Genomic DNA, 14,470 nt, shown 5'->3' with positions numbered 1-14,470 from the left:
TTTGATAGCACGGCGAGTCAAACGGGAGTCAGCCTCCCTGGCTCGCTATGCTACCAAATAAACCTGTTGGACTTTAACCTGGTGTTGTGAGACTTCTTACTGTCCAATTATATAAATAATCACACTACTACTTAAAGAGTTTTTTAAAGTTTCTAATCAGAATGGGGGGAAAACAAGACAATAGCCTGGAATTCCTGTGTGTCACAGGACTGTAAGAAGTCTCACAACACTAGGTTAAAGACCAACAGGTTTATTTGGTAGCACAAGCCACTAGCTTTCGGAGTGCTGCTCCTTCATCAGGTGAGTGGGAGTTCTGTTCACAAACAGGGCATATAAAGACACAAACTCAGTTTACAAAATAATGGTTGGAATGCGAGTCTTTACAGGTAATCAAGTCTTAAAGGTACAGACAATGTGAGTGGAGAGAGGATTAAGCACAGGTTAAAGAGATGTGTATTGTCTCCAGCCAGGACAGTTAGTGAGATTTTGCAAGCCCAGGCAAGTCGTGGGGGTTACAGATAGTGCGACATGAACCCAAGATCCTGGTTGAGGCCGTCCTCGTGTGTGGAACTTGGCTATCAGTTTCTGCTCAGCGATTCTGGTTTGTCGTGTAGGCCGCCTTGGAGAACGCTTACCCGAAGATCAGAGGCTGAATGCCCGTGACTGCTGAAGTGTTCCCCAACAGGAAGAGAACACTCTTGCCCGGTGATTGTCGAGCGGAGTGTCAGGCAGAGACATTCTGCCCGACACTCCACCCACCCCTAGTTACCATGGGGGCCACCCACCCGGACGGATGGCCTCCTTCCGTGATCGGCCACTCGGCCGGTCTCGATTGGCCTTCCAATCAACCCCCTTGATCAGCTACCTGTCAGCCACCTGTCTCCACCCCGCCACGGCCATGCTGAATTTCCCCTTGGTGTCAGGGGGTCTAGCTAGGGTAAATGCATGGGGTGATGGGGATAGGGCCTGGGTGGGATTGTGGTTGGTGCAGACTCAATGGGCCGAATGGCCTCCTTCTGCACTGTGGAATTCTATGATTTTATGATACCGTTCCAGGCTCATTAATTCAATTCCAAACACATGCAAATTTAATTTAAATGAATTATTCAGCCTTGTGCCAGAAATGGGCGCGAGGCTGATTGTGCCAGATATCTAGTACCAGTAAGATCGCGAGAAGTGAGAAATCGGGCATGAACCTGATTTCTCCGCTCTCTCGTGATCTTACTGGCTCATCCTGCCCATTGGCCGACAGGGCACAATAGTAAGATCGCCCCCATCAGTTTTCAGTCAGAACCTGACACTTGGGAAAATTCAGCCCCACTATCTTTATACTGTTGCACTGAAGGTAGTTCAGAGGAAATTCACTTGACAGATTCCTGCAATGAGCTGATTGTTTGATGAGGGAAGATAGAACAAGTTGAGCCTATACTCATTGGAGCTTATGAGAATGAGACATGATCTTATTAAAACATATAACATTCTGAAGTTTCTTAACAGGGTAAAGGCTGAGAGCATGATTCCTCTCCTGGGTGATCTAGAATGAGGGAAGATAGCTCACCACTCTACCTGTCCACGAATGTATGGATAGGAGTGACCATCGCACAGTCCTATCTCACATGAGAATACCCTCCATCATGTATGGAAGTACCACCATGCTAAATGGGATAGATTTCAACAGATCTAGCAACTCGAGACTTGGCACCTGCAAGACACTGTGGACCATCAGCAGCAGCAGAATTGTACTCGACCTCAACCTGTAACCTCACGGCCAAGCATATCCCCCATTACCACTTACTTAGCAATAACCTGTCAGTTTGTGTTCTGGCAGGGCCACCCAACTCCTGACTTCATTACAACCTTTGTTCAAATATGGCCAAAAGAACTGAACTCCAGAGGTGAGGTGAGAGTGACTGCCTTTGACATCAAGACAAGATGTGAATGAGTGTAGCATCAAGAAGCCTGAGTAAAACTGGAGTCAATGAGTATCATGGGGATGTTCCCTGCTCTTTGCAGTAATACTTGGCACAAAGGAAGATGGTTTGTCCCTGTTGGAGGTCAGTCATCTCAGCTCTAGGATGTCATTACAAGAGTTCTTCAGGGTGGTGTTCTAGGGCCAACCATCCTCAGCTGCTTCATCAATTACTTTTACTCCAACATAAGGTCAGAAATTCGGACCTTCGTTGATGATGGCACAATGTTCAGCACCTCGGATACTGAAACAGTCCATGTCCAAATGCAACAAGACCTGGACAATATTCAAGCTTGGACTGACAAGTGGCAAGTAACATTCATGCCACAGAAGTGCCAGACAACGACCATCTCCAAAATGAGGGAATCTAACCATTGTCCCTTGATGTTCAATGGCATTATTATCACTGACTCCTCCATGATCAACATCTTGGGGTTACCATTAACCAGAAACTGAACTGGACTAGCTGTATATAAATACTGTGGTTACAAAAGCAGGTCAAAACTTGGGAATCCTATGATGAGTAATTCAACTCCTGACTTTCTAAAGCCTTCCCGCAATTTACAAGGCACAAGTCAGATGTGTGATAGAATACTGTCTGCTTGCCTGGATGAGTGAAACTCCAATAACACTAACAGCTTGACAGCATCCAGGACAAAGCCTCCTGCTTGGTTAGCATCCGTTCCACAAGCATGCGCTCCCTCCACCACCAATGCACAGTAGAAACTGTGTGTACCATCTGCACTGCAGAAACACATCAAGGCTCCTTAGACCACACACTCGAAACCCTTGACTGCTATCATCTACAAGGAAAAGGGCAGCTGATACACACGAACACCATCACCTGAAAGTTACCCCCAAGTCACTCACCATCCTGACTCAGAAATATATCGCCATTGTTTCACTGTTGCTGGGTCAAAATCCTGGAACTCCCTCCCTAACAACACTGTAGGTGTATCTACACCATATGGTATGCAGCAGATCAGGAAGGCAGCTCACCATAGCCTTCTCAAGGGTAATTAGGGATTTTCTTTTTATTCATTCGAGGGACACGGATGTCGCTGCCTGGCCAGCACTTATTGCCCATCCCTAGTTGCCTTGAGAAGGTGATGGTGAGCTGTCTTCTTGAATCGCTGCAGTCCATGTTCTGTGGGTTGACCCACGATGCCGTTAGGGAGGGAATTCCAGGATTTTGATCCAGTGACTGAGAAGGAACAGTAACATATTTCCAAGTCAGGATGGCGAGTGTCATGGAGGGGAACTTGCAGGCAGTGATGTTCCCAAGTATCTGCTGCTCTTATCCTTCTACATGGAAGTGGTCGTGGGTTTGGAAGGTGCTGTCCAAGGATCTTTTGTGAATTGCTGCAGTGCACCTTGTAGATAGTACACACTGCTGCTACTGAGCGTCGGTGGTGGAGGGATTGAATGTTTGTAGATGTGGTCCCAATCAAGCGGGCTGCTTTGTCCTGGATGGTGTCAAGCTTCTTGAGTGTTGTTGGAGCTACAACCATCCAGGCAAGTGGGGAGTATTCCATCACACTCCTGACTTGTGTCTTGTAGATGGTGGATAGGCTCTGGGGAGTCAGGAGGTGGGTTACTCGTCGCAGTATTCCTAGCCTCTGACCTGCTCTTGTAGTCACTGTGTTTATGTGGTGAGTCCAGTGAGTTTCTGGTCAATGGTAACCCTAAGGATGTTGACAGTAAGAGATTCAGTGATGGTTACACCATTGAATGTTAAGGGGAGGTGGTTACCATGTCTCTCATTGGTGATGGTCATTGCCTGGCATTTGTGTGGCGTGAATGTTATTTGCCACTTGTCAGCCCAAGCCTGGATATTGTCCAGATTTTGTTGCATTTGAACATGGACTGCTTCAGTATCTGAGGAGTTGTGAACGGTGCTGAACATTGTGCAATCATCGGCGAACATCCCCACTTCTGACCTTATGATGGAGGGAAGGTCATTGATGAAGCAGCTGAAGATTGTTGGGCCTAAGACACTACCCTGAGGGACTCCTGCTGAGATGACTGACCCCCCACAACCATCTTCCTATGTACCAGGTATGACTCCAACCAGTGGAGAGTTTGTCCCCTGATACCCATTGATTCCAATTTCGCTCGGGCTCCTTGATGCCACGCTCGGTCGAATGCAGCCTTGATGTCAAGGGCTGTCACTCTCACCTCACCTCTGGAATTCAGCTCTTTAATTAAGGGTTATGGTGAGCGGGTGGGTAAGTGGAGCTGAGTCCACAAAAAGATCAGCCATGATCTTATTGAATGGTGGAGCAGGCTCGAGGGGCCAGATGGTCTACTCCTGCTCCTAGTTCTTATGTTCCTTGATATCACGTGGAGTGAATCGAATTGGCTGAAGACTCTCATCTGAGATACTGGGGACTGCTGGAGGAGGCCGAGATGGATCATCCACTCGACACTTCTGTCTGAAGATTGCTCTGAATACTTCAGCCTTATCTTTTACACTGGTGTGCTGGGCTCCTCCATCATTTAGGATGGGGATATTTGTGCAGCCGCCTCCTCCAGTGAGTTGTTTAATTGTTCACCACCATTCTTGACTGGATGTGGAAGGCCTGCAGGGCTTAGATCTGATCCGTTTGTTGTGGGATCGCTTAGCTCTGTCTATCACTTGCTGTCTTTGCCATTTGGCATGCAAGTAATCCTGTTTGGTAGCTTCAGCAGGTTGACACCTCATTTTAGGTATGCTTGGTGCTGCTCCTGGTATGCTTGGTGCTGCTCCTAGCATGCCCATCTGCACTCTCCATTGAATCAGAGTTGATCCCCTGGTTTGATGGTAATGGTTGAGTGGGGGATATGCCGGGCCATGAGGTTGCAGATTGTGCTTGAGTACAATTCCGCTGCTGTTGATGGCCCACAGCGCCTCATGGATGCCCAGTCTTGAGTTGCTAGATCGGTTCGAAGTCTGTCCCATTTAGCACGGTGATAGTGTCACACAACCAGATGGAGGTTGTTCTCAATGTGAAGGCGGGACTTCGTTTCCATAAGTACTGTGCGGTGGTCACCCTTATCAATACTGTCATGGACAGATGCATCTGCAGCCGGCAGGTTGGTAAGGATGAGGTCAAGTATGTTATTTTCTCTTGTTGATTCCTTCACCACCTGCTGCAGATCCAGTCTAGCAGTTATATCCCGTAGGACCTGACCAGCTCAATCAGATGGGCAATGAATGCTGGCATCTCCACTGACACCACATTCCAAGAGGTGAATAAATAACAATTGTTACATCACCAAACATGTACACTCTAGTGTGCATCAATGCATGCATCTTCTAATGGCAGTTAATGCTTCAGTCAATGTTTTACTTCCTGGAGGGAAATAATTTGATATCATATGATTTTTGTTTAGATAAGGGGACACTATCCTTCTGGTAGTGAGAGATCAGTGTCGGCATGGCATCATGACCTTTGAGCTTAGACTATAAAAATAAGTTACAAGTGATATTCACTGCCCCAGTAACATTAAACTTCTCTAAAACCTCAATTCCCACACCTCATCAAAAAGATGAAGCAAAGTTGGGATCTTTGTGGATTAGAAACTTCTGGAATATTGAATTTACAATGGGTTTTGTTTTTCTGTTTCTTTTCGTAGTGGTTTGGAAACTTGGCTACAATGAAATGGTGGAACGATCTCTGGCTTAATGAAGGGTTTGCATCATACTTTGAACATCTTAATATTGCCTCTTTAGACGCTTCACAAGAATTGGTAAGAAAATCTATCAATTCCAAAACAATAATATTAGTAAATGTTTTGCGAATAGACCCTGAGAAAAGTTGCTTGAAGCAGTTGTGCTATTGATAACTTGGGGAATTAACACAATATTACAATGGCATTGAATAACTAAATTCCAAGTCATTTTTTTCCAACAGAAAGAGCAAACTTGCAATTATAAGCACCTTTCAAGGCCTCAGGATATCCTAAGATGTCTAACAGTCAATAGCTTACTTTTAAAAAGAGCTTACTGAATTGTTGGCAAATGTAGCAGCCAAATTGTTTTCCACAAGATCCCACAAAGGGCAAAAAGAAATATACTATTTTTGGTAGTTGAGATATAAATGTTGTAGAAAAATAAATAAATGATCTCATTTGTTTCATGATGTTGATTATGGAGTCAATATTGGTCAGGATATGAGAGAAAGTGCTCCTGTTCTTCCTTGATATAGTGCCATGGAATCGTCTAGGTTTCCTGTGAAGCCAAACAAAACCTCAGTTTAACCTCTGACAGCGCAGCTCTCCCTTGGGACTGCACTGAAGCATCAGCTAGCACCACAAAGGCTGAAGTGGGGTTTTAGAATCCACTACCTTATGACTCAGAGCCAGAGCCACTGAGCTACATCTGGCATTGAGTAGGAGATCCAAAAATGCAGGAATTGTGGCTGAGAACTTAAGGATAATGAACATTATTCCAGTATTCAAAAAAGTAAGACTGGAGATCATTTGGTAGAGAAAATGTTTGCAATGGAGGGTTAATTGGTAGGTCGGATAGAGATGATGAGATACTGTATGGAAAATGATGATTCTTCAGTTCTGGCACATAGAAATACTTTGCAAAGTTTAAGGTAAGGATGGATATTCTGGAGTTGGAAATCATGTGAAGTTTACCCGGGCGTTTCCTCATTGTGTGAAATATATTCCGGGGTTTAGCAGCAAAGTTATAAAGGCCGATATTTGGATGATAAGCATTCTCTGGAAGTTTCCAGTCGAAGTGAAGCTGTTATCAACAAACTATGATGTGGAGATGCCGGCGTTGGACTGAGGTAAACACAGTAAGAAGTTTAACAACACCAGGTTAAAGTCCAACAGGTTTATTTGGTAGCAAAAGCCACACAAGCTTTCGAAGCTCTAAGCCTGAAGAAGGGGCTTAGAGCTTCAAAAGCTTGTGTGGCTTTTGCTACCAAATAAACCTGTTGGACTTTAACCTGGTGTTGTTAAACTTCTTACTGTGTCAACAAACTAGGCAGGCACAAAAATTGGTAGGTCGGATAGAGCGGCACGGTAGCACAGTGGTTAGCACTGGTGCTTCACAGCTCCAGGGTCCCGGGTTCGATTCCCGGCTCGGGTCACTGTCTGTGTGGAGTTTGCACATTCTCCTCGTGTTTGCGTGGGTTTCCTCCGGGTGCTCCGGTTTCCTCCCACAGTCCAAAGATGTGCAGGTTAGGTTGATTGGCCAGGTTAAAATTGCCCCTGAGATGCGTAGGTTAGAGGGATTAGCGGGTAAATATGTGGGGGGTAGGGCCTGGGTGGGATTGTGGTCGGTGCAGACTCGATGGGCCGAATGGCCTCCTTCTGCACTGTAGGGTTTCTATGATTTCTATGAAAAATGCATTATGGTTTGCTTAGAGGTAGTAACAAGTTAACTCTGTTGTAGAGATTGTTAGCTGGATCATATTTTGAATATTGCATGCAATTTTGGACACCCTGGGGTGAGATTCTCTGGCTTTCCCTCCGCGTTTTTCTCGGCAGCAGGAGGCGGCGCGCCATTCACTGGTGGTGGGATCCTCTGGCAGGAAACTGCGGCAGTGGGTGTGCCGCAGGTGGGACCAGAGAATCCCGCTGGCGTGAATAGCTGGAGAATTCCAGCCCATATCTGAAAGGGTTATTAAATATTGGAGAAGTTAGAGGCATGAGAGATAGAAATGCTTCTGGAGTTGGAACTCTAACCTATAAAAATAGTCACAAATTAGAACCAGATCTGAGCTTCATGTAACCAGGATTAATTACATTAATGTATCCCATAAACTGGGGAGTTATTTAGTCAGCTGCATGAAAACAGCTGGTTTAAAAAAAATAAGAATTAGTGTTCTATTTTAGCCTCTCATTAAAGAGCACATTTCAAAAATGAAACCTTTAATTTAATTGGTTAGGCACTGTGCTACATACTTCAAAGTCAATATTATATTACTAGAAATCGATTTTCAATGCAAATATAGAATCATAGAATCCTACAGTGCAGAAGGAGGCCATTTGGCCCATCGAGACAATCCCACCCAGGCCCTATCCCCATAACCCCATGCATTTAATCTAACTAGCCCCCCTGACACTCGGGTGCAATTTAGCATGGCCAATCTACCTAACCCGCACATCTTTGGACCGTGGGAAGAAACCACGGAGCACCCGGAAGAAACCTACGCAGACACGGGGAGAATGTACAAACTCCACACAGACAGTGACCCAGGTCAGGAATTGAACCCGGGCCCCTGGCGCTGTGAGGCAGCAGTGCTAACCATTGTGCCACCGTGCCGCCCCATGGTAGTTTTCAGTTACCTGCCTATGATTTTTTTAGTATTGAAAGATAACATATAATGAAGAAAATAATGAAAATCAAATTGTTTGTAAGTTAATATTTAATTTCTTTATATGAACAATAAATAAAATAGATATTTAATGTTAATAAGAAAATATGGCAGTGAATTTTACCAACAGTAGGGAGGTAGAATGGATCACACTCATCCACCCCCCCTGCCCTGCTGCTGACCTAAGGCACCACACCAAGGTGAAGTCCGGCTGCCCCACAGTGTTAATACATTGGGGGCAACCTTAATTAGTGCAGAGTGAGATTTCCAGTTCTCAGTCCCACCTTAAGAGGGGTGCTGACCAACAGGATTGGCCAGCCGCTCTCTTGGCTCAGTAGTACCTGAGGAGTGTATTATTCACTGATAGGACTACAAACAGACCTGTGGAAGAACTGAATATGTTTCCCAGACATCAGGTAAGTCCAGGGATTTTGCCTGGGCATGCCTGGGAGATGTAAGCAAGCAGGGGGAGGGGGAAGGGTTGGAGAGTCAGAAGGGAGGGACAAAAGCCACCTTGGGAAGGGTGCCCCTGAAAGCCAGAAGGAACCCTGCAAATAAGGTATCCTCTGTCCTGCCCACCAGCGCTCTGTGCAATGAAAGCTGCTAGGCTGTTTACGAAGAACCCGTATTTCCATGCAGACCAAAACATTGCAGTCGATGTGCTAGGAGGCCCTTAAGTGGCAATTAATTAACCAATAACACCCACGTTCATGGTTTGACCACTTCTGGGGAAAACACCCAGTTATTTACACAGCTTTTTAGGTTTTAGACCATTTTTAGCCAAATTATTCAAGGTCTCCAAGAGTTCTCGCCTTACTTTGTCCAAAACAGCCAAATTGACTCTTCCTGGGCAATATTTCCTTCCTCTCTTCACAGGAACTCTGAGCTTTCCTCTTTCTGTTGCTGTCTATTTTTTTTGTACCTCTATGCTGATCCAGCTCTCCGGCCTGCAGCTCTCCTTTGTGTCCAGTCACATGGATCCTTCCTGCCGTAGTGCTACCAGGCTAAAGGTCATCAGGTCACATGGGCTAGAACTTTTATACAATCGAGAACATTAAAGTTGATCCCTTTGCAACTGATTTCTTAAAAGTCCATTTCAAGCTTTCTTAAAAACAATTACAAATTCTACATTCATTTTAAAGAAGTTGCAACCTTCCATGGTTACTGAGATTGTTGTAGAAAAAGATAATTAAATGCTACTTTATTACGAGTCCGTTATAATTGGTGAGGTTTTTTTTTCATTTCTCCTCAATTAAAATTTGAGTTCCTAGGAAGTACATGTTCCAAAACTGCAACTTCATTAGCAAGTGTGACAGTTCTGTGCCTTTAAGAAATGTATTTTTTAATCATGTTCTCCGTAGTTTGTAAATATGCCTTTTGTTTTTGTTGTTGGCATGGAACTGCCTGATTAGATGTCCTTTTATTGCTGTTTAAATAGGGTTTTATTTATTTTTAATCTGCGCCTAAAACAATGTCCTGTGTTTTACGTGTTTACGTCCCTTTTGAGTTGTTAGGGGGAAGATTGATTGACAGGTCAGGTGACAGGAGTTCTTTTACTTTCAGTCTGGTTCCATTTCAGAGACTGTCCTGGTTTTCAAGCTGCAAACAGGTTTTGTCACTCTCCCTAGTGTTTTGAGAAGCTGTTGGACTCCAGAATGAAAAGCAATATTTCTGTGCCTCTTTTGCTGCCTGGTATTGGAAATTCTGCTGGCTGCTGTTTAGTTTGAATGTGTTTGGTGCAGTGTTCTGTCTCTCTTTCTCCCTGGTGTTTTGGGAAGCTGTTCTTACTTCAAGCTTCTCTGTGTGTGTCAGGAAAGCTGCAGAATTCGAGAGCTTCACGTGAGCATCCTTGTTTTCTGTGTTAAACCTGTGGCAGGTGAATATTTATAAGTTTGTTTGGTTGGAATATTGCATTTAATTGTTAAGGTTTGTACAATACCATGATTGATATTTTCCTTGTTTGAAATTGATAAAAGTTATTGCTAATTTTCATTCTGTGTTAACAGTGTTCTTAAATAAACTTTGTTTAATAAAAACTCCCTAGTGAGTCATTTGAATCATACCTGAAGTGAAGCATCTCATGCTTACCCTAGCCAAATTCAAAGTGAAAAACTTATGATCCAGGCAGACTTCAGAGCATACTTTGGAGTTTCTGACCTGGATTATGACACTGGTTCAAAATAATTATGAAAAAAATGACGTTTTCATTATAACAGGAAGGTACAGCACTATAAGATTGATTTTCAGCAGGATGGTATGGAAGTAAAACAAATTCACAGCAAAAGTAGTTATCACTATGTTGATTAACTAAACTAAAAGCTAGAACTAGAATATATCTGTTCAGGAATGAAATTCATGGTTAGATTCGCAATGCCCTGGCCCAAATCCGGGGAAAATACCAATGGTTCATCAAGAAGAAAACAAAATAATAGGCCAGCTATGAACAGCAAGGATATGGGGGATGTAATCTATAATCTGGGATATGGGCTAACTTTGTTTGTGGTCAACAACTAACTATGCAGAACTTTAGATAAGAAAATTAAATGGGTGAGGTAACATTCAGAATGGGGTAAGTTGTACTTGTTTGTGAAAGGAATAGGCTATTGTCTCACTGAAATGTAATGAACTAATATCTGTGTTGATTTATTTCAGAAACTTAAGTACCCACTTGAATTGCAGTTCAGTGTGCTGCACAATGAAATGTACTTTACTTCACATTCATTGTCTATGAAGAAAGAGGATGTTAAAACCTTTGATAAAATCTTGGATATGTTTAGCGACATCACGTACTACAAGGTAAATTTTAGAACAATTGTGAAAGGTGAAATAGGGTTCCAGTTCAGATAAGTCAGCTTGTTCAGTTCAGCTTGTCATTGAAGATTTTGAAGAAGGAATCCAAGTACACACATTTATCATCAGGACATCCTGTTTAAATAATCATTCGTTCGTCATTTGAGAAGAAGATGAACATGTCCGTCTCTGGAGTATTTAGTAGGGTTCAGGTGAATACATATTTGACTGCTAAGGCTAATCTGCACCTGGAACGTTAAGCTGAAAGTAAGACGGGATATGGCAAATGATTGATTTTGTGCAAGTAGTTGACTTAGGATTTCCTTTCCTTGCGTTTCCTCTCTATCGCTTGCTTTCGATGAAGGCCCTATTCTTTTTTTATTTGGTTGTACCAGGTGCAGTGACCCTGGCTGAGCTTTTTACAAGACTTGAAGATGATATTAAGTTAAGTGAAGCCTTCAGCATGTCCTTATTGTGCTTCCTTTGACTACCGTGAGATTGCACCCCAGACTCCAGCTCTTAATTGAAGATTCAATTTGCTATGTGATTGTCAAACATTCTAGTTGTATGACCAGACCAACTCAGAGTGGTAACTGTCTCAATATGGCGTGGATGCTTGGCATCCAGCTCAAGTGAGCACCTCAGTGTCAGGTATTTTGTCCTGCTATCTGATCTCCAGAAAGCTTCCAAAGGCAACTCAAGTGGAGTGGTTGAACTTCTGATATGATGTTGGTGCATAGTCCATATCTTGCATGTGTAGGACAGAGTGGGCAGGACAATTGTTCTGTGAAATTTCCATTTGGTCAGCAGGAATACTCCTCTTCATTCTCAGACTGATGTTTGAAGTCTACCAGAGCCTATACTTGCTTTGGCAATTCTTGCATGCATCTCTTCATCAATCTTGACAGCTCGAGCAGCTGTACTGCTGGGATAAGTCAACTTATCTACTGCTGAGAGTTTCTGCCCATGGACTGAAAGCTTGGGCTGGCGATAGGGATTTTCTTGATTAGGCTGCTACATTACTTCCTTTCAAATATTAATAAAGCAATAAGATATGGGTTACAGATGAGATTGACTGGCTTTCATTTTCTTCAGCAACAGAATAAAACTAATGAACTTTTAAAAGGGAAAAAACAGGGTCTGGAATCACATGCAAACCACACTGGGTGAGAACAGCAGATTTCATTTCCTATAGGATTTTTACAACAATTGATGATGGTTTTGTGGTCCCCATAATTGAGACTATCTTTAAATTCCAGATTTGTTAATTTAATTCAAATTTCATCAGATGCTATGATGTATCTTGTTCGAATGTTTTTCTCTCCAACAATGCTGACCTTTATTCTGCTATTGACACCTACTCTGGACCAATGCTTTGTGTTTTTATTGCTATCATTGCCACTCCCTTTGCCTTGCAATCCATGACAGCTTGTTCATTGAATCTCCCCCATCCTTTTACCTATCGTTGACTTTCTCTTTAGCTCCACCTGCCTCTCCCTTTTTTAACTGGACCATAGAGTCCCTACAGTGCAGAAGGGGCCCATTGAGTCTGCACAGACTCTGACAGAGCATCTTATTCAGGCTATTCTCTGCCCCACCTGTGCCAGAGACCATAGGTCATTCATTGGACTCCTCGGTCACCTGAGAGTTCAGTTTTATTGTGGCAGCAAGTCATCCTCAACTCCAAAAGACTGCCGAAGAACAAAAATAAGCAAAGTCACATTACCCAAGTTTCTGGTCTTTAGAAAGCTTCAAGTTCTAGGTATCCAGATTACCAATAAGCTGTCTTGGTCCCTCCACACCAACGCTATAGTTAAGAAAGCCCAGCAACGCCTCTACTTCCTTAGAAGGCGAATTAAATTTGATATGTCAGCTACGACTCTCACTAACTTTTACGGATGCACCATAGAAAGCCTTCTTTCTGGATTGGTATGGCTCCTGCTCTGCCCAAGATTGCAAGAAACTACAAAAGGCCGTGAACGAAGCCCAGTCCCTCAAGCAAACCAGTGTCCCATCCATTGACTCTGTCTACACTTCCTGCTGCCTTGGAAAATCAGCCAGCATAATCAAGGATCCCATGCACCCAGACATTCTTCCACCTTCTTCCATCGGGAAAAAAATACAAAAGTCTCAGTCAATCGACTTAACAACTTGTTTCCTGCTGCCATCAGACTTTTGAACGGACCTACCTTATATTAAGTTGATCCTGCAAACACCACAGCAGGACTCCAGGCTAACCGACAGCATCAATTCTAAGCTTCCTCGAAGCCTCTTTCTCTGGGAGATTCCTGACATCATCATCTGAACAGACCAAGTTTCTGTATACCAATCTCACCTTGCTGTGTCGCATTCAACTTTAAAGGAATGCTTCAGCTAACTGAACCAGCCTGAACTATACCTCCTCCATGATGGAACCCTCTCTAAACTCTAATGTTCTTAACGGCAACAATCACATTAATTGATATCCATTTCTGTGGTTCTTTTTCTTTTAAGTTATTCAGTGATATAAAAGCTCCTATTTATGTCGTCTTACTGTGTGTTTGTGCGTGTGTATGAAGTTGCAACCATTGTCCGGGTTTGAATGTGTGAATAAATTATACCTCTGTTTAACTCAAAGGAGAGTTTGCTGCAAGTCACTTTAAAAATCAACCTCTCAAGCTGAGAGTTTGGGGAAACAGCCACAGCTTGTTTCAAAAATGAAAACGCCTCTGTTTATGGACAGACACTGGGAAAATAAGGTACTTCAGGTTTCTCCTCTATCTGTAACAGGGACCATGGGCTTCTCTCTCTGTTGGAATGAAAAAAGTGGTTATATAGCTTGAGGGGCACCACTCTGCATCAAGCATGGAGCAAGGTGAGCAGGAAGGCCTCCATAAATTTCTACAGCTGGTACAGGGCATGAACCTCCACTGTTATCTTTCTGCACCACACTCTAGCCAGCTAGCCAACTGAGCTAAGCAACCCCGACACTCACTGGGGAAAGAAACACATTCTGGTCAGTTTTGGGCAGCACGGTGGCACAGTGGTTAGCGCCAGGGACCTGGATTCAATTCCCTGCTTGGGTCACTCTGTGTGGAGTTTGCATGTTCTCCCCATGTCTGTGTGGGTTTCCTACGGGTGCTCCGCTTTCCTCCCACAGTCCAAAAGGCGTGCTGGTTAAGTGCATTGGCCTTGCTAAATTTTCCCTCAGTGTAGCCAAATAGACTCCGGAGCGTGGCAACTAGGGGATTGTCACAGTAACTTCATTGCAGTGTTAATGTAAACCTACTTGTGACACTAATAAATAAACTTATTTATACTCTAAGTTCCAAAAAGAGTCATACTGGCCTCTGTTTCACTCTCCACAGATTCTGCCAAACTTCCTGACATTTTTCAGCACTCTCTGTTTTTA

At 43.6% G+C, this 14,470-nt stretch overlaps 1 protein-coding gene across 1 annotated transcript in view; it reads left to right on the top strand.

Moving 5' to 3' along the window:
• The window catches only part of LOC144494959 (aminopeptidase Q-like), a 129,715-nt gene that overhangs the window by 58,332 nt on the left and 56,913 nt on the right, over positions 1 to 14,470 (top strand). The window contains exons 6-7 of the mRNA XM_078214628.1: positions 5,588 to 5,701; positions 10,942 to 11,085. Coding sequence (XP_078070754.1) covers positions 5,588 to 5,701; positions 10,942 to 11,085 — 258 coding nt within the window. The remainder of the gene's footprint in view (positions 1 to 5,587; positions 5,702 to 10,941; positions 11,086 to 14,470) is intronic.

Source organism: Mustelus asterias, chromosome 6, assembly GCF_964213995.1.
Source record: "Mustelus asterias chromosome 6, sMusAst1.hap1.1, whole genome shotgun sequence".
Taxonomy (NCBI): domain Eukaryota; kingdom Metazoa; phylum Chordata; class Chondrichthyes; order Carcharhiniformes; family Triakidae; genus Mustelus; species Mustelus asterias.
This window is presented reverse-complemented; position numbering and strand designations above follow the sequence as displayed.